The 19151-nt window shown below is 32.8% G+C and overlaps 1 protein-coding gene across 2 annotated transcripts in view; it reads left to right on the top strand.

The window, feature by feature from the left end:
* The first annotated feature begins 7253 nt into the window (after positions 1 to 7253).
* The window catches only part of LOC131650884 (WAT1-related protein At3g28100-like), a 44330-nt gene continuing 32432 nt past the window's right edge, over positions 7254 to 19151 (top strand). Inside the window, exons 1-3 of one of the 2 annotated variants that reach the window (XM_058920588.1) lie at positions 7254 to 7605; positions 7732 to 7794; positions 9101 to 9214. In XM_058920588.1, coding sequence (XP_058776571.1) covers positions 7406 to 7605; positions 7732 to 7794; positions 9101 to 9214 — 377 coding nt within the window. In that variant the 5' untranslated portion in view covers positions 7254 to 7405. The remainder of the gene's footprint in view (positions 7606 to 7731; positions 7795 to 9100; positions 9215 to 19151) is intronic. The other variant, XM_058920587.1, reaches the window with a different exon arrangement.

The following is a 19151-nucleotide window of genomic DNA, read 5'->3' on the forward strand; positions in this document are numbered from 1 at the left end:
CCTACCAAGCCTAGTACCAGTGACCTCTAGGCCAACCAACAGTGGGTGCTAATTATTAAATCATTATATGCGTAACAACCGTTGGGCTAAATGACCGGGTGAGGGTCACCTAACTTAGAGGGTTATTCTTCAATTAAATCATTTAAAAACAGGATCATTCACTTATATTCATCGACTCCCTACGTAGTTTGTGCTTAAGATGGTGCCGACTGCTAATATAAACTACTTAAGAGCTACTTTGAAAACTTGAGCCTAAGGTCTCGACATAATGAGCATCCAAATTGATATCACATAATGAGGAGGTTTACGGTGTTAGGACGGTATCGATGTTGTTGAAACATCTCCAAGTATTTCAAACAATGCCTAAAGTGTGACAACTTCTATACTTTAAGAGTGTGTATGCCATGCGTCAAAATTCAAATTTTTGTTGGAGGTTAAAATTTTCAAATTTTGGGGAAATTCGATAACAACAGAAAATCATATATAAAAACTTGACAACATAACTAGAAAACAATAAAGCAACAAATGAAAGCGGTAAAGCTTCTCCCCCACACTTAAACCAAACATTGTCCTCAATGTTTCGATCAAAGGTGGAGAAGAAAAGACAGAACCTATATGGATGCTACTGGCGGGCTATCACGACCAAATCCACTCCGCGTCCGGAGGAAATACCTTCTCCTATCATGCTCATCAACGGTGTCACCACCAGCAGCAACATTCGTAGGAATGTGCGTGGAGACCCGCTCATCTTTGAGATGATCATCTATAGGTTTTTCGCCTAGATATGGTCGAGACGTAACAAGCAATCCATACTTTTATTATCTGCAAGTTCAAACGATAAAAGGAAAACATTAAACTGAAAACTCGTGGGTTGCCTCCCACGCAGCGCTTTGTTTAACGTCAATAGCTCGACGGCTTAAGAGTGCAAGAATTCAAGTTGGTTCTCTCGAGAATGACTCCTTGGTTGAACTTTTAGCAGACCTCGTTTTCCATGGCCACTTATCAAGCCATCTCACATATCCCTCACCTTTTCTTTTCTTTCTTCTGTGGGGTGGTTCATTCTTTTGAAATCGTGGTGGTGGTTCTGGATCGATCCTAAGTATCAGCTTTTCAAGTTCGGGCTTAGTGATATTATCCACCACCTCAAAGATTAACCTTACCCTCTTATCACTAATGATATCCTTAGTTTCATGGTCGTCTAAATTTCTCTTTTTATGCAGGCTTTCAAATAAGGGTGCATTAGTGTGGATATTTTCCAATATCTTCACATACATTATGGATTTGGAGTCTACCTTAGCTTCCACAAAACTTTGCGGGAAAGAAATCGGTGGGGTATAGGGAAGAGGAATAGCAATAGATGCTTCCTTCTCTACCACTTCTACAACTTCCCTTTCTGATGGTGTTGTTGGATTTTTCTCAATCTCCACTCTTTTCTCACTAGAAATCTCTTCAACCACATTATCACTCTCCTCAATCTCATAATCACTCTCCTCAATCTCATTATCACTCTCCTCAAGAATTTCAATTTGTTCTTCACTAATGGTTATGTCAATATACTCCTCAAGTAAGTCTCCTAGTGGCTTTTGTTCAAGTTGGGCGATTTGAGTCTCTAATGCCATGTTGTGAGTCGCGAGGGACTCAACCATAGCAGTCAGTTGCCTAAGGGTTTCATTGTTTTGAAGACTTTGTTTGATAAACTCTTGGTTTTGGACGGTTTGTGTCTCTACAAAGTGCTCCATCATGGCTTCTAATCTAGAGTGAGTCAGCGTCTCGTCGGGATCCTCCATTGGTGTTTCGAAGTTAAAATTATGGGACTCTTGAGGTTCTTCAAAGGGATTTAGCGTTACATTTTGCGTTTCCTCAAAGTGCTTTGTCATCATAGATTCTAGCCTTGAGAGAGTTTGTGCTTCAATGAATTCCTCCATTAAGATTTCGAGGTTGGATTTATGATAATCTTGCGACTCCTCAAAATGTTGGGCGTGGTGATCATAGAGGAAATTTGGTTGATGATAAGTTTGCGTTGCATTGAAATCCTCTATTAATGCTTCGGGGTTAGAATTATAGGATTCTTGTGGTTCCTCGAAATATTGGTTGTGGTGATCGTAGAGGAAATTCGGTTGAGGATAGGTCTGATTGGAATTATAAAATTCTTGTGGTTCCTCAAAATGTTGGGATTGGTGATTGTAGAGGGAATTCGGTTGAGGATAAGCTAGTGTCGAATTGTAATCCCCAATTAATGTTTCGAGGTTTGGATTGTAGGTTTCTTGTGGTTCCTTGAAATGTTGAGATTGGGAGTTGCAGAGGTAATTTGGGTGAGAATGAATTGGTGGCGCAGCATTGAAATTCTCCAATAGTATTTCGAGATCGGATTTATAGGATCCAGGTGATTCCTCGAAATACTGGGAGTGGGGGTTATAGAAAAAGTTTGGGTGATACATAGTAGTAAATGAAAAGAAAGAAAAAATTGCCTTAGTCTCTATGGTGTAACAGCGAGTTACGATATCGACTTGAATAGTCCCCGGCAACGGCGCCAAAAACTTGATCGCGACTTTGCGTGTCTATTAGTCGGGATAACTGCAAGGGCACAGTCGTGTCGTGTAGTTTTAAAAGATATCGAATCCACAGGGACTATAAATCGACCTACCGCTATCTAAAGTTACTATGTAAAGCTAAGGCTAATGATATTTGGGTTTTTTATAAATGGGGAAACTAAAATCTTAAATCTAGGTAAAATATAATAACAAACGGATATCAGTATGTATTTCATCTAACTTAGGTGATCCGAAGTTCCATTGGCCAGATTCTAATTAAATCAAAGATCTTTACTAACTATGTTATTTAAAAGTCCTCCTCTCAAACTCTCGCTCTATTGATTCAGACTACGATCCTAACTCTTAATGTACGCTTTCGCCATCCCACCAGATTTAGAAACGCTTTTTGAAAACAACATAGTTAATAAAATGCTTGTTTTATGAAGTCGTTATCTACTTAAATCTCCTAATCTCAAACTCTCGCTCTGTTGACTCGGAACATGCTAATATCCCTAACGTACGCTTTCGCCATCCCGCGCGGGTGTAAAAACACTTTTTGAAAATAAATAAATTCTAATTAGTTTTAATACGCTTTCGCCATCCTTAAAACTAATGTCCTATGTCTACTATCCAGTTAAAGATCTCAAACTTTCGCTCTATTGATTTTAACCTTTGACCGTCTTAACCCCTCAAACTTTCGCTCTATTGGTTTTAAGACTTACTAATTAAATTAGACATACAAACCAAAAATAAGTGATAATTAATAAAACATAATTAAGCCAATTTATTTCGGACCCCACGGTTAACTTACTTTACATACCGACATCCAAATAAATTAGCCAGACATATTAATATGGTTAAACATGCATAAATAAATTCGGTTCATAATAATAGGCATATTAATTGGCATATAATATATCATGCAAATAAATAATATAAAGGAAGTAAATAATAAACCTGAATGAAATAAATATGAATCTTGCAATACTCGAACCTCCGCCACAGGTTGGCTAGATTGTTCTTCAAATATTATTGGGCGTAAAATTAAAGGCAAGGAAAATAAAAACCAAATCTAACGTAAGGTTAGATCAGTTAAAGATTCACAACAATTTCCGGTGTAGAAATTGTTGTGAGAAAATATGAACGAAAGTAGAAATAAAAGCTGGAATTAAAATTGCTGGAATGAAAGGAAAAAATACTGAACTAAAAATAGTGGCTGGGACTAAGCATGGTCCAACCCCTTTTACGTGAATATCCAGTTCGTTATATAATGCTCTTTGTGGTAACTGCTCATTCTAGCTGGTCCCCTTTTTTCTCCTCAATTATAGGAACACTACTTGACTGCGCAGAAGAGACTGAAAACGTGTGTAGTTGAGAAAAATAAGGAGACGGGCGTTTCCACTAGGAGACGTGGCCCCCTAAAATACAGGAGACGGACGTCCCCAAAAGAAGACGTGGCCCCCTATTTTTTAGGAGACGGGCGTCTCCCCCTTTTAGCTACATCACAAATCACATTTATAAAAGTGACGTTAGTCACTTCATTTATATATACATGTATATATAAAATATATATAAATGAACCATGGGGCCCACTTCTATATATACATATATATATATTATTTTCTTTTCTTCATTCTTTTTGTTGATTTAAGCCCGATTCTTCTCCAATTTTGCGACTTTCTTCAAACATGCCCTGTAAATTGTAAAAACCTGAAAACATAGAAAATACCGGCATAATACCGTAATAATGCAACATAATTAAGATAAAATAGGGAAATAATATATGTAAATCAAGCCAAATATGTGATACATTTTCGCGTTATCAGTTACTTGTTAGACATGGTGGCTTGAGGATAACTCGGGTCAGCTCACAAAATAGTATATGAAAACCATCAGAGTTTCAAGTCTTTATAAATATGGTTCTCAGTCAAGTTTTTAAAATGATAGAAAATAGTAAAACTAGTGAGAGAAATTTAGAAGGACAAAGGTATAAATTCATAAAATTCATTTTTTTTTATGAATTGATAGACTTTTAAGGATTTCTAAGGAGGATTACAAAAAAAAAAGGATATCTAAGAAGATTGAGAAACATTTTTAAATACAATGAATTTTTGCGATTCTTATATATATATATATATATATATATATATATATATATATATATATATATATATATATATATATATATATATATATATATATATATATATATATATATATATATATATATATATATATATATATATATATATATATATTGGGAGATAGATAGATAGAGAGAGAGAGAGAGAGAGAGAGAGAGAGAGAGAGAAACACTTGAATAGAACATTGGAGGTCTTCTTATAAGCATGAAAGACTTTTATTAATTCATTATGTAATCTCTTGTGACAACTCTTGAAGTATAGTGGATCAGAGATCTGCTCCCCCCACCAAAGAAAATTGGTTTAACCAAACTAGGTAAAGAAATTATGTGTGTACATGTCTTTTATTTTATTCTTTCTTGTGTGGGTTTACTAACATTAGTTTTCAAATATTAATTTTGTTAGGTAGCGTGTGATTGTATGTATGTTGGTTTCCACACCAGGCGGGTGACCGTGGTGAGAAACTACGTAACGTGCCACCTATCATAACAGTTATTTAAAACAACTGTTGTGATATATATTTAGATCATAGATTCGAAACCCAACAGCAAAATCTTATTTAGAATAAAATTAACATTTCACTTCAGTTACAAAAGTTGTGGTATGTATACTTGAGTTTATTATTAAATATGTGAATTGCTTGTTTTTCCCTACACGTCATTCAATATATACAACCATTAAAATTGATGTAGAAGATAATAATCTGGAAATTTTAATTATTCTTGAAAAACAACTTAAACGAACCATTATTTTTCGAATTGCATCCATCTTGTAATTCATCTCTCACTCTTTAACATGCTGAATTTGGTTCAATGCCTCACATTCTTTAAAGAAGCGATTCATTATGTTCTAGTTTATTTGGCAAAGTATCAATATGTTGACTAAATCGGAGTCATTATCATCATCATTATTTTAATCAATGATGATGATTATCATGATGACAGTGATGATAATGAATTGAAATTTCTCAACAAATTTGATATTTTGCAATATAAACTAAAAGAGATTGAATTGTTTCTTTGAAGAATTTGGGGCATCGAACCAAGTTTTACGTGTTAAAGAGTGATATATGAATTACGAGATGCATGTAGAAAAACATTGATCGATCTAAGTTCGTTTTCAAATATATATGACTTAAATTTTGGATTATTAATTTTTAAACCAATTTAAATGAATGCATGTTCAGTGAATGATTGGTGAAACAAGTAATTTACATACGATATAATAAACTCGAATCTTCTAAGAAACATTTATCAACAACAACAAAATATAACATCATTCACAACATTTATCAACATAACAACTAATAAAATGTTTCAGGAACGTAACTTTTGATGAAAATATTTGTGGAATGATCTGAAGTCAATCTACTTTGTGTTGTTATGAAGAAAAATACAAGTTGGATGAAGCTTCCACAATAGCTTCATACTTCTTGTATTGTTTCTCCATAGCAACACAAACCATTTGTGAACCACACACATAGTATGCGCTTTTTTGAGTTAATTTTTTTATTCACTTTCCCTATAAATCAAAAAACACTATGACAAATGTCACCAGATTTGGAAACCTAAACTGAATCAAATTTGAAAACATAAACTTTTAAATCAGATTTCAAAATATAAACAGCTTTCATAATGTTAACCTGATTTGTAAACATAAAATAGCATGACATTAACAGAAACATAACATAAGTAGAGATAACCCAAAAAGTAAGAAAATTATTCCAAATGAAAAACCCTCTTTAAGAAGAACTAGTGTCATACATGGACAAATATGAAAATTTTGGAAGAAAGCTTAAGAAGAAGAAAGATGAAGCGTATGAACTTGATTACCTTTTAGTTTGAAGAAACTTATGAGGACGAGTTCGCTGCATGTGGAAGAAAAACATTTAAGGGTTTTATTTTAAGAAAATGGAAGAAAGTGTATGAATAACATGGAAGAAAACTTATGAAGAAGAAGAAGAAGAAGAAAGATAAAGTGTATGAACTTGATTATCTTTTAGTTTGAAGAAGTTTACGAGGACGAGTTCCCGGCATGTGGAAGAGAGAGATATTACGATGTTGTTTTGAGAGTGGTGACTATTCTGTGAAAAAGCTTGATAACTTCACTTACATAAACTAAAACTTATACCACGGCTATTAACAAAAACCATGATAAAATGTAAGTACCATACACAACGGCTCCCGGTAATAACCATGGTAATAAGTATTTTAATTTTTTAATATATTTATAAGAGTATAATGACCAACAATTTTTGTAATGAAAAGAGAAAAAATTTGTTGGTGCTTAAAATCGAAGCAAGTAACTTTTCATCTATTATAACGTTTGTTATTAAGAACCGTGATGAAATGTATTTTAATAAAATATTAAAAAATTTAGAAGCGCGAAAATGAATTATTAGTGTCATTTAAAAAGGCCATAGTATTATAGTATTACCAATTTTTTGTTTTTTTTTTTTGTAATAATGGTTGTTGTAACTGATTTGCCATTATTTAGGCAGTTAGTTTTTATGGTCCATACTAGTGTATATATACTGTTCTAGTTTAGTGTTTAGGATTGAGTTGAAAATTTTTTATATTCCTTAATGATTCAATGAATATTTTTTTTTTTCCAAGGGACACATGTTAACCAAAAAAAAAAAAAAAAAGTCCAAACTCAAGTATTTTAAAGAAAGCAGTTGTGTAAGAATACACACTCATAGACAGAGAAAGAGAAAAAAAAAAAAACAGAGATATGCTACAATGGCTAAACTTGAATGGCAGAAACAAATTTCTACCATTTATGGGAATGATTATAGCTGTTTTAGCACAAAGTGGAAGCTTTGTTGTAATTAAACTTGCAACAAAAGATGGAATTAACAAATATGTAATGGTTGTTTATTCCATGGCACTTTCCACCATCTTGCTTCTTCCAATTGCTTTCTTTAACAACAGGTTCCTTCTCTTTTGATTTTTTTTCAATTTCTCTTTACTTTACTTATATCTCTTTCTAAAATTATTGTTTGAAAAATAATTAAAGTTTAATTTTCTTTTTTTTTTCTTCCATTATTTCATTTGCAGGTCACAGTGTCCTCCTCTCTCCTTCTCTTTACTTGGCAGCTTCTTCTTCCTTGCTCTCCTAGGGTTAGTTTTTCAATTTCAATTTTATTTCATAATAACCAATTCAACATATCAAATAGTATAATATATTTAAAAGTAAAAAGAATATAATAAAGATGAGAGATGAATGATTATGTGATTTACTTAATTTTTCTTGTTTTTTTTTTATTTAAATATTAGATTCCTTGTTGATTCCTGCACCACTCAAAAGTCAAAAGTATTAAACGTTTCGTGTACGTATTAAACAGATATTATAAGTTTTCAATTTATAGAAAATATTAGTATAAGTTAATTTGGAACCATACAATTTCATGGTAGTCACGTCAATCTATTTTTCCTTTTGTTGATAACTGTTGATACCTATGAAGACTGAAATAAAGATACCTATGCATAAGATACCAATTATTTTGATTTTGCTTGTTTGTCCTCTCTTTTTGAGATTTAAAGAAGAGTTTAAAGGTAGTGCACTGACAGTGTAAACAAACTTTACACATACATTCAATCAAAATCCTTACACTTGCCATGTCATATTAATTTTTTAAAATTAAAATTGTGTTTTAATTGGATGCATGGTTGTGATTGATTGACGGTGTAAAAATATTTTACACTGTCAGTGCATATCCCTTTTTCTCTTTAAAGAATGTTTAAATAAATTTTAGTGTTTGGTTTTTAAAAAATAAAATAAAATATATTTGATAATGATATTTTAAAAACTGTTTTAAAATTACATTTTATTATAAATTTAATAAAAAAATGTATCATTTTTTTTATTCTTCTTAATTTTCAAATCTAAAAATTAAAAGATTTAAAATATATTTTAAACTTTAAAACTCTTACATGGAAAACAGTTCTTAATTTCTTTTTGAAAAATTAAAGTATTAAATAACTTTATTTTTTAAAAGTTTTAAAAAACGAAAAAACAGTTTTAAAAAAATCTTTGATCTGAATTTTAATGGTGAGACTTTTTGCTGTTCAAATATAAAAGATTTGAGTTCCAATGGTGTGATTTGATTTACCGACAGTTAAGATATTTTTTTCTGTTTTTTAGTTTTTCTTGTAACTTTTTGCTTTTTCTGGGGGGTCCGTTTTACACTCATTGTATTAAAAGATAGTCTTATTTTATTTGTTTTAACATCTTTATTAATATATTATTTTCATTTAAGAAATCTCCTTTGACCAATTCATATTTGTCACCAACATCTAATTATATAGTGTGACTTTGAATCCTTCCATTAAATTAAACTAGTTAATTTTTTTATTTCAATTTTCTTTTTACTTTAATACATTAACATGAATATTTCTCTTTAGATTGAGTTATTTAAATATGCAGAACTTCAGGACAGATAATGACTTATGGAGGCATAGAACTTAGTTCACCTACTCTTGCATCAGCAATGCTTAACCTCATTCCAGCTTTCACTTTCGTGCTTGCTCTCATTTTCAGGTTAGATGAATGTTTTTTCTCTATTTATTTAAAATAAAGTTATATTAAAAAAAGAAAACAGTACACAAAATTAAGGGACTCTCAATAGTTAACAAACCTAATTAAATACAATCAAGCCTTTATAAAATATATCCTTTTAAAATTAGGTGTGCTCAAACACAGATTATTATATTCACATAATCAAATGATATCTAATTAATAATCATTTCTTATTATCGGATATCATAACCAATCCACATAAATGTTTATATTTTTACATAATCGATTATAAAATGGGTTTATCCATAACAACATTTTATAACGATTCTAAAATTTATAACCAATTTTTTTTACAGTTAACTTAAAAAAAAAATTTCAAAAAATAAAAACAATTTTTCATATTTTTGAAAAATAATTTTTTGTATTTTTGAAAAAAAATTGATTTTCCACTTTTTCAAAATCACTCTGTTTTTGAAAAAATTTGATTTTGTTTATTCTGATAAAATATGATTTTTGTATTTATTTAAAAACTCAAATTTTTTCGTATTTTCGAAAAGAACTCGATTTTTGACGAATTTAGAAATAAAATCGTGTTTTTTTCGTATTTCCAAAAAAAAAAAAAAATCAATTTTTCGTATTTCTGAAAAATGATTTTTTTTCATATTTTCAAAAAAAATTGACTTTTCATATTTAAAAAAAAAAACATCGATTAAAATCAATTTTTACTATTTTAAATAAAACTCGATTTTTGCATTTTTCGAAAATAAAACTCGGTTTTTTGTTTTTCCGAAAAAAAAGTTAATTTTTCATTTTTTTTGAAAAAACTCGATTTTTGCGTATATTTTGAAAAAACTCGTTTGACTGAGAACTGAACTCGATTTTTTCGAAAAATGTAACATATAGCCAAGTTTTCGAAAAATGCCAACTTTCTCGTTTTTTTTTTTTAAAATTGATTTTTTTGTATTTTCAATTTTTTATTTATTTATTTGTATTTTAAAAAAATGGATTTTCGAGAAAATATTTTTTAGTTTTTATTTTGGATATGGATGTCCAAAATATGAATTTGGTTAAAACCATATTTATAAAATATCCAAAACGTGGATTTGGTTAAAAATCATATAAACATTAACCGGTTTTTCATAACCGAATTTGGATATGATTTGGGCCGAACTTTATTGTTTATATTTTGGTTTCTTGGCTTAATTATTTTGAGTCTAAATAATTTTAGTTAATATTTCTAGAAAACTCTTGTAATGTTTGGAGTGTCTAGATATTTCTAGGGTTGAAAACTCTCTAAAATTAGTGTGTCTATAGTTCTTCTTAGAGTACTATAAATATGGATGTAATCCCACACTTTTACATCTAGCAAAATACAAAGTCTTATCATTCATAAAGAATTCTCTTATCTATCAAGTTTTCATTCAAGCCTCTAATTTTCCCAAACACAAAAAGCCTTATTTTTATCTATCAAGTTTTCATTCAAGCCTCTCCTAAACACAAAAAGCCTTATTTTCAACCAAGTGGTATCAAAGCTTCAAGGTCTTCAAAAGATGACGAATGGAAATTTCCCTTTCTAAATATCGATGCTCACAAAGAACAACTATGACAATTGGAGTATCAAGATGAATATTCTACTAGGAGCTCAAGATGTGTGAGATATCGTTGAGAAAGGCTTCAAGGAGCAACATGAAGTCTCGCTAAAACAAGGTGTAAATGAGACTTTGAAGGAGTCAAGAGAGAGAGAGAGAAGAAAGCTATCTTCCTCATTTATCAATCGGTGGATGAAGATACATTTGTGAAGATATCCAACGCAACGTCAGTCAAAGAAGCATGGGACAAGCTTCAAACTTGGAACAAAGGAGTTGAGCAGGTAAAAAAGTTCTGTTTTCAAACTCTTAAAGGTGACTTTGAACGTTTGTTTATGGAGGAGTCTGAGTTAATTTCTGATTATTTTTCTCAAATATTGGTCGTAGTCGATCAACTTAAAAGAAATGGTGAAGATGTTGATGAAGTGAAAGTCATGAAAAAATACTTAGCACTTAAAATTCAAATTTTGACTTCATTGTTACCAACATTGAAGAAAATCTTATACACTTAAAAATGGGAGTCATCAATTCATCTCCAATGTCTACTATGTGCCCAACATGAAGAATAATATTTTGAGCTTGTGACAAATATTAGAGAAATACTATGACATCCACTTGAAAGAACATAGTCTTTTCTTAAGAGATTATAGACATAACTTGATTTCTAATGTTCATATGTCAAAGAATATAATGTTCCTCTTGTACATTCAAACTGATGTGGCAAAGTGTCGCAAGGCTTGCTATACTGATTCTTCGTGGCTATGGCATCTGCGATTCGGGCACCTCAACTTCGACGGTCTAGAATGTTTGGCAAATAAAAAGATGGTGAGAGGCTTGCCTAGCATCAACCACCCATACCAACTCTGCGAAGGATGTCTAACTGGGAAGAAATTCTAGAAAAGTTTTCCAAAGGAATCAAGATCAATAGCGACAAAGTCGCTATAGCTCATACACACAAATGTCTATGGACCAATCAAACCCAACTCTTTTGGTAAGGGTACATACTTTCTCCTCTTTATTGATGATTATTCCAGAAAAACATGGGTTTATTTCTTGAAGGAGAAGTTAAAAGTGTTTGAAAACTTTAAGAAGTTCAATGCCCTTGTGGAGAAAGAAAGTGGTCTTTCCATTAAGGCCATGAGATCTGATCGAGGAGGAGAATTTACTTCAAATGAGTTAAATAAATATTGTGAAGACCATGCAATCCACCACCCACTAACAGTGCCAAGATCACCACAACAAAATGGAGTAGCAGAGAGAAAGAACTAGACCATACTTAACATGGTGCGAAGCATGCTCAAGACCAAGAAGATGCCGAATGAGTTTTGGGCCAAAGCAGTGGCATGTGTGGTTTACCTAACAAATCGTTCCCCAACAAGAAGTGTGCATAAAAAACACCACAAGAAGCACAGAGTGGAAGAAAGCTTGACATCTCTCACCTGAAAATGTTTGGAAGCATTGTATATACACATGTTCCAAACGAAAGGAGAACAAAGCTCGATGATAAAAGTGAGAAGTATGTGTTTGTGGGTTACAACTCAAGCTCCAAAATGTACAGGCTCTATAAGCCGCGACGTGGAGTTAGAAGAAGAAGATTGTTGGAATTGGAGCGTTCAAGAAGAGATGTATGATTTTCTTCTTTACTTTCAAGATGATGAAATGAAACAACCAATGATAGAGGAACATGTTACACGACATGCCTCACCGACACCAAAGTTGGATGAAACAAGTTCAAGTGAGAGGACACCGCGACTAAGGAGTATTGAGGAGCTTTATGAGGTAACCGAAAACCAAAACGATAGCATCCTCTTTAGTTATTTCAGCCTTTTGTTATAATTTTTTGTAATGTCAAAATTTCAAAATATTACTTAAATTTAAAATTATTTCAAATAATTTTTTTATAAAATTTATTTTTGAAATACATTTTAAAAAATTATGATTTTTTTTATATTTCAATATATTTTTCTCTATTTTACGGGTTGATTAAATGAATTTGTAATTTTTAATTAAAATATTTTTCTTTTTTTAATAAATATTTAATATTTAGCAAATTTTCTTGAGTGGATATATTTTATTCTTAAAAAATAACATTACATTAGTAAATAAATATATTGTTTTTAAGGTTATTTTTCTTCTAATAATTGCAATCAGGGAGTCATAGAAAACTCTACTTCCACCTGACCTTCGTTTGAATTGAAGTTAATTTAGTGCTAGTATGCTGGTATGAAGGGACATGTCGACTACTACTTTATTTTATTTAGGTGGGAGTGTCAGTGTACTATTTTTACATTTTTGTTGCTTGTTGAGGAAATGATAGCTATCTGTATTTTACGTAGAAGTTAAATATTAGTGCTATTGCACGAATGTTGATACACAACCTCTCTCTCTCATGTGTTATTTTCTAATTTAAACTAGAATATTTTGGTATACATTTTATTATGCATAAAATAAAAAATAGTTATTTATATAAATATTTGTCAATACATTTATTATCGAATTTGAAAGGTATAAGAGAGATTGGTTAATAGTTCTAAGGGATTTCTATAAATTCCTCAGCTTGAGGATTCATGAACAGATCATTGATTCACACATTTGTTTTTCTAGAATGCTTTTGAGACACTCCAGCTTGACCTCAATGAGATCCAAATATTTCGTGGTTCTTTGGTATGTCTTTTAGGTGAACGGGTGCAGGTGAAACATCATATAACACTCGAGACAATGTTTGGGTTAGAGGCGAGCGCGAAAGAGATCAATATCAAGTACCTCGTAGTACACGCTTTGTCTCCATACAGCATCATCATAAGTCGGCCTGCCTTCAACCTATTGGGGTTGTCTTTTCAAGTCTACATTTGAGCATGAAGTTCTCGCTACCCACAGGAAAGTTGGGACAGTTCGGTGAGACCAAGAGATCACTTAGAAATGTTACCAAAGTAGCCTAGGGAGGACATGGCCGCAGTAGCCATCCCGCAACCAGGCTTCATCAACCCACTCACAATTGGCCTTCCTGCCATATCATAAAATACACCACAATGTGAACCCGTTAACCGACAACGAGATGAATATACAACTCCACTTAGAGTTAAATTTTCAAGTTAAAGTCTGATCATATGAGGGACTTAACTTAAAGTCTTACCTAAGGGACTTAACTTAAATTCTCACCTGAGGAACTCCTTAAAGTCTCACTTGAGAGACTCAACTTAAAGTTTCACCTAAGAGACACAACTTAAAGTCTTGCCTAAGGTATGCCTAACTTATAGTCTCGCCCGAGAAACTAAACTTAAAGTCTTACCTGATGGACTCAACTTAAAGTCTCTCCCGAAGGACTCAAATTAAATGACTTCGCCCTTTATAAGACCTCTTGCCTGAAGGATTGTGTACTAGGATAAGTTTATCAATCCTAAAATAAGAGGGACAAGAGGAAGCAATACAACACTCATTCGACATAGGCTCCCATTGAAGGATAGAAAAACACTTAGAAAGGGGGGGGGGGGGTTGATTAAGTGTGACTTTAAAAACTCTTAAGATAAAAACAATTGCATAATGATTTTTATCCTGGTTCGTTGTTAACGAAACTACTCCAGTCCACCCCCTTAGAGTGATTTACCTCAACTGAGGATTTAATCCACTAATCAATCTTGATTACAACGGTTTTCCACTTAGATACCTTCTAAGTCTTCTAGAGTATACTGATCACAACTTGATCACTCTAGGAATTCACTACTTTGAACCTTCTAAGTCTTCTAGAGTATACTGATCACAACTTGATCACTCTAGGAACCTTTTACAAATTAATGTAAAACAAATTCTTACAAGAGTATTGAAATGCTTCTTAATAAGCTATAATCACAACTGTGATATTTCTCTTAAGTTTTAAGCTTAAATCTCACTAAGATATTACAAATGAAGTGAGGTTGAAGATGAAGCTTGAGAGCTTTTGAATTTGACAGCGTTTCTGTATTTTTGCGTAAGAGTTGTGTATTTAGCTTCTCATCAGAACTTCTATTTATAGGCGTTATGAGAAGATGACCGTTGGGAGCATTTAATGCGTTGCGTGATCCGTATAGCTTTGCATTTAATGTTTCACTCTTTTGTCAACTACCTCGAGCCTTTCTTTTCCTGCTTTAATTGACTTTGCCTTTAATAGCTTCTAACGTTCATTTTGTCAGTCAGCGTAACCTGTCATCTTGTACTTGCTTCTGATCTGATCTTTGTAGATACAACGTTTGAATAATCAGAGTCAAACAGCTAGGTGCAGAGCATCTTCTTGTCTTCTGACTTTGAAGTGCTTCTAGCGTGATACCATAAGAACTTCAGTGCTTCTGCTTTTGAACTCAAGTTCTTCTGATGCTTCATAGACCATGTTCTGATTCTGCTTGACCATCTTCTGATGTCTTGCGAGAGCATGTTCTGATGTTGCAATCTTGAACCTTCTGAGTCAGTGCTTCTTGCACTGAATTGTGCATACTCTTTATTTATTTCCTGAAATGGAAAATGTATAGGATTAGAGTACCACATTGTCTTATACAAAATTCATATATAATGTTATCATCAAAACTAAGAATATTGACCAGAACAATTCTTGTTCTAACAATCTCCCCCTTTTTGATGATGACAAAAACATATATAATTGATATGAATTTACAATCAGAATATCAGATGACTAAAGACAATTACACAGTTATAGCATAAGCATATAAACATAGTGTGTGAATATGTCTCCCCTTGAGATTAACAATCTCCCCCTGAAATAAATACTAGAAGAATTTATAAATAAAAGACTTCCCTGAGTATTTTCCATTTCAGTCGAGACGTTCACATTTGCCTAGAACTTCAGAACATTCAGAGCTTCTGCTTCTTGCTTCAATAGGACACCTTCAGAGCTTTGAATTTCTTCTTGAATCATAGCATGCTTGATTGTATCAGAACATTCTTGAATGTATTAGAGCATCATCAGAGCATCTTTACATCCTGAAATGTTTCAGAACAAACTAGACAAAAAATAGTCAGAGCATGAATGAATCAGAACATTCTTTTAAGAAAGAACATGTATCAGAGCAAACTTTGATAAGTTCTTAAAAAGAATATGTATCAGAGCATATGAGAGATAAGAATGTATTAGAGCATATTCTGCCACGAGAATATCAGAACATTCTTCCTTCTTGCTTCTGATCTTGAAGCTTTATAGCACTAAGCTTGCTTCAATTCCAAGAACATGCTTCTTTATAGAATTGCATTTCCCCATGTATTTGCTTCTCATGTTGAGCTTTTTTTAGAATATCTTCAATCCTGCAAAAAATCTCAAAGACATAGAACTTGCAAATAATGTTAGGAATGTTAAGACTTAATCCCAGTAACTGATACAATAAACCAAATCAATTATCATGTTTCTCCCCCTTTTTGTCATAACATCAAAAAGCATATAAAAGATTCAGATGAAAAAACAATATGAGTGAAGAAGATAATATTTCATTGATTCAATAAAATATCAGAAGATACAAAAGGATAGAAGCAGATGCAAGAAACAGATGCAAGAAACAAGAAAACATCTAAGACCAAGACACAATACGACTAGCCTAGCTTAGAAACTATCTTGGCCAGAAGGTTTTGAATCTCAGAAGTGCTTTCAGTTTGCGTCTTCATAAAAGATCAAAACTCATTGTGAGTATCTTCATGCTTATCCAAATGAGAAGCTAGATCATCTTGATTCTTTTGAAGAGCCTTCATGGCGTTCACCAGAACAGAAGTTTCAGCAGAAGAAGCTTCACAGCTATCGTTCAACGGAGTAGCATGCTCAACAGCAACATCAATCATGAGAACATCATCTTGATTTTCCTGAACAGGAAGTTTATCAGCAGGATGATTCTCAGCAACTTGATTCTTAGCATCAGCTTCTGACATAGAAGCATCTTCTGAAGGATAGAAAAACACTTAGAAAGGGGGGGTTTGAATAAGTGTAGCTTTAAAAACTTGACAGATAAAAATAAATTGCACAGTTATTTTTATCCTGGTTCGTTGTTAACTAAACTACTCCAGTCCACCCCTGCAGAGATGATTTACCTCAACTGAGGATTTAATCCACTAATCGCACGGATTACAATGGTTCTCCACTTAGTCAGCAACTAAGTCTTCCAGAGTCTACTGATCACACACTGATCACTCCAGGAACAACTGCTTAGATACCCTCTAAGACTTTTCTAGAGTATACTGATCCACACGATCACTCTAGTTACAACCTGCTTAGATCACTTCTAAGACTTCCTAGAGTATTCTGATCCACACGATCACTCTAGTTCCTTACAACTTAATGTAATCAATTCTAAGAGTATTACAATTGCTTCTTAAAAGCGTTAATCACAAACTGTGATATTTCTCTTAACATTTAAGCTTAATCTCACTAATATATTACAACAGCAATGTAGTGAGCTTTGATGAAGATGAAGATTCTGAGTTTAGATTTGAACAGCGTTTCAGCAAGTTTGATATGAGTTGTTTTGGTGCAGAATCGTTAACCTTGCTTCTCATCAGAACTTCATATTTATAGGCGTTGGAGAAGATGACCGTTGAGTGCATTTAATGCTTTGCGTGTTCCGTACAGCATTGCATTTAATGTTATACGCTTTTGTCAACTACCTCGAGCCTTGTTCACGCTGTGTCTACTGACGTAGCCTTTAGTAGCTTTTAACGTTCCTTTTGTCAGTCAGCGTAGCTTGCCACTTGTACTTTCTTCTGATCTGATGTTTGTGAATACAACGTTTGAATATCATCAGAGTCAAACAGCTTGGTGCATAGCATCTTCTGATCTTCTGACCTTGAAGTGCTTCTGAGCGTGATACCATCAGAACTTCAGTGCTTCTGTTCTCTTGTTCTTCTGATGCTTCCATAGACCCATGTTCTGATTCTGCTTCGACCATCTTCTGATGTCTTGCCAGACCATGTTCTGATGTTGCATGCTGAACCCTTTGAGACAAAGCTTCTGAGCGCTGAATTATGCGTACTCTTTATATATTTCCTGAAAGGGAAATTGCATTGGATTAGAGTACCATATTATCTTAAGCAAAATTCATATTATTGTTATCATCAAAACTAAGATAATTGATCAGAACAAATCTTGTTCTAACAATCTCCCCCTTTTTGATGATGACAAAAACATATATAAATGATATGAATTTGCAATCAGAAAGAACAGACGGCAAAAGACAAATTACACAGCTATAACATAAGCATATGAATATGTCTCCCCCTGAGATTAACAATCTCCCCCTGAGATAAATAATCTCCCCCTGAAATAAATACTCGAAGAACTTTAATAAAAGACTTCCCTGATTATTTCGGTAGAGACGATCATATAAGCTTCTGTCTTTTAGAGAATTCATAGCTTCTGACTTCTGCTTCCATAGGACAGCTTCAGAACTAGAATTTCCTTAGATCCCTAGAACACTCACATCTTCTGATTCCTGCTTCCATCTAGGACAGCTTCAGAACTTGAATTTCTTTGATCTTCTGAACATTCACAGCTTCTGATTTCTGCTTCCATTCAGGACAGCTTCAGAACTTGAATTTCTTTGATCTTCTGAACATTCACAGCTTCTGATTTCTGCTTCCATTTAGGACAGCTTCAGAACTTGAGTTTTCTGGATCTTTAGAACATTCACAGCTTTGAATTTCTGCTTCCCTCGGATAGCTTCAGAGCTTGAATTTCTACCAACATCACTTCATGCTAGATTTGTATCAGAACATTGTTGAATGTACCAGAGCATCATCAGAGCATCTCTACATCCTGAAATGTTACAGAACAAAAACTAAACGACAAAAGTCAGCATGAACGAGTTAGAACATAGAATATATGTTTGAACACATTATATGTATCAGAGCCATATAGGCTAAAATAATGTATCAGAGCAAATAGAATTTTGTCAAAACAAATAGACAAATATGGATCAAATTCTATTATCAGTGCTTCTGATTCATTTTTCTTTCTTGCTTCTGATCTCTGAAGCTTGACAGCACTCGGCTTGCTTCAGTTTCCATGGTTTTGCTTCTTGTGTTTGCTTTGAAAATTCTCTTCACTTCTTTATACCTGCAAAACACTTAAACCATATAGAACTTGCAGTTCTTGTTAGTAAATGTGTGGGAGCTTTACCCAGCAACTGATAGATTAATCAAATCATTTATCATTTATCTTCTCCCCCTTTTTGTCATAACATCAAAAAGCAATATTTCAAAAGATTCAGATGCATAAAACGACAAATAGAATCACTAGAATGTAAAAGCAAAGAAGGTTTTTCATTGATAATCAAAAAAAGATTACAAGAAAGGGATGCAGGAAAACAGATGCAACAAGGAGAGGAAACTACAAAGACCAAAAGACTAAG

This window comes from Vicia villosa, linkage group LG2, assembly GCF_029867415.1.
Source record: "Vicia villosa cultivar HV-30 ecotype Madison, WI linkage group LG2, Vvil1.0, whole genome shotgun sequence".
In the NCBI taxonomy this organism is placed as follows: Eukaryota; Viridiplantae; Streptophyta; class Magnoliopsida; order Fabales; family Fabaceae; genus Vicia; species Vicia villosa.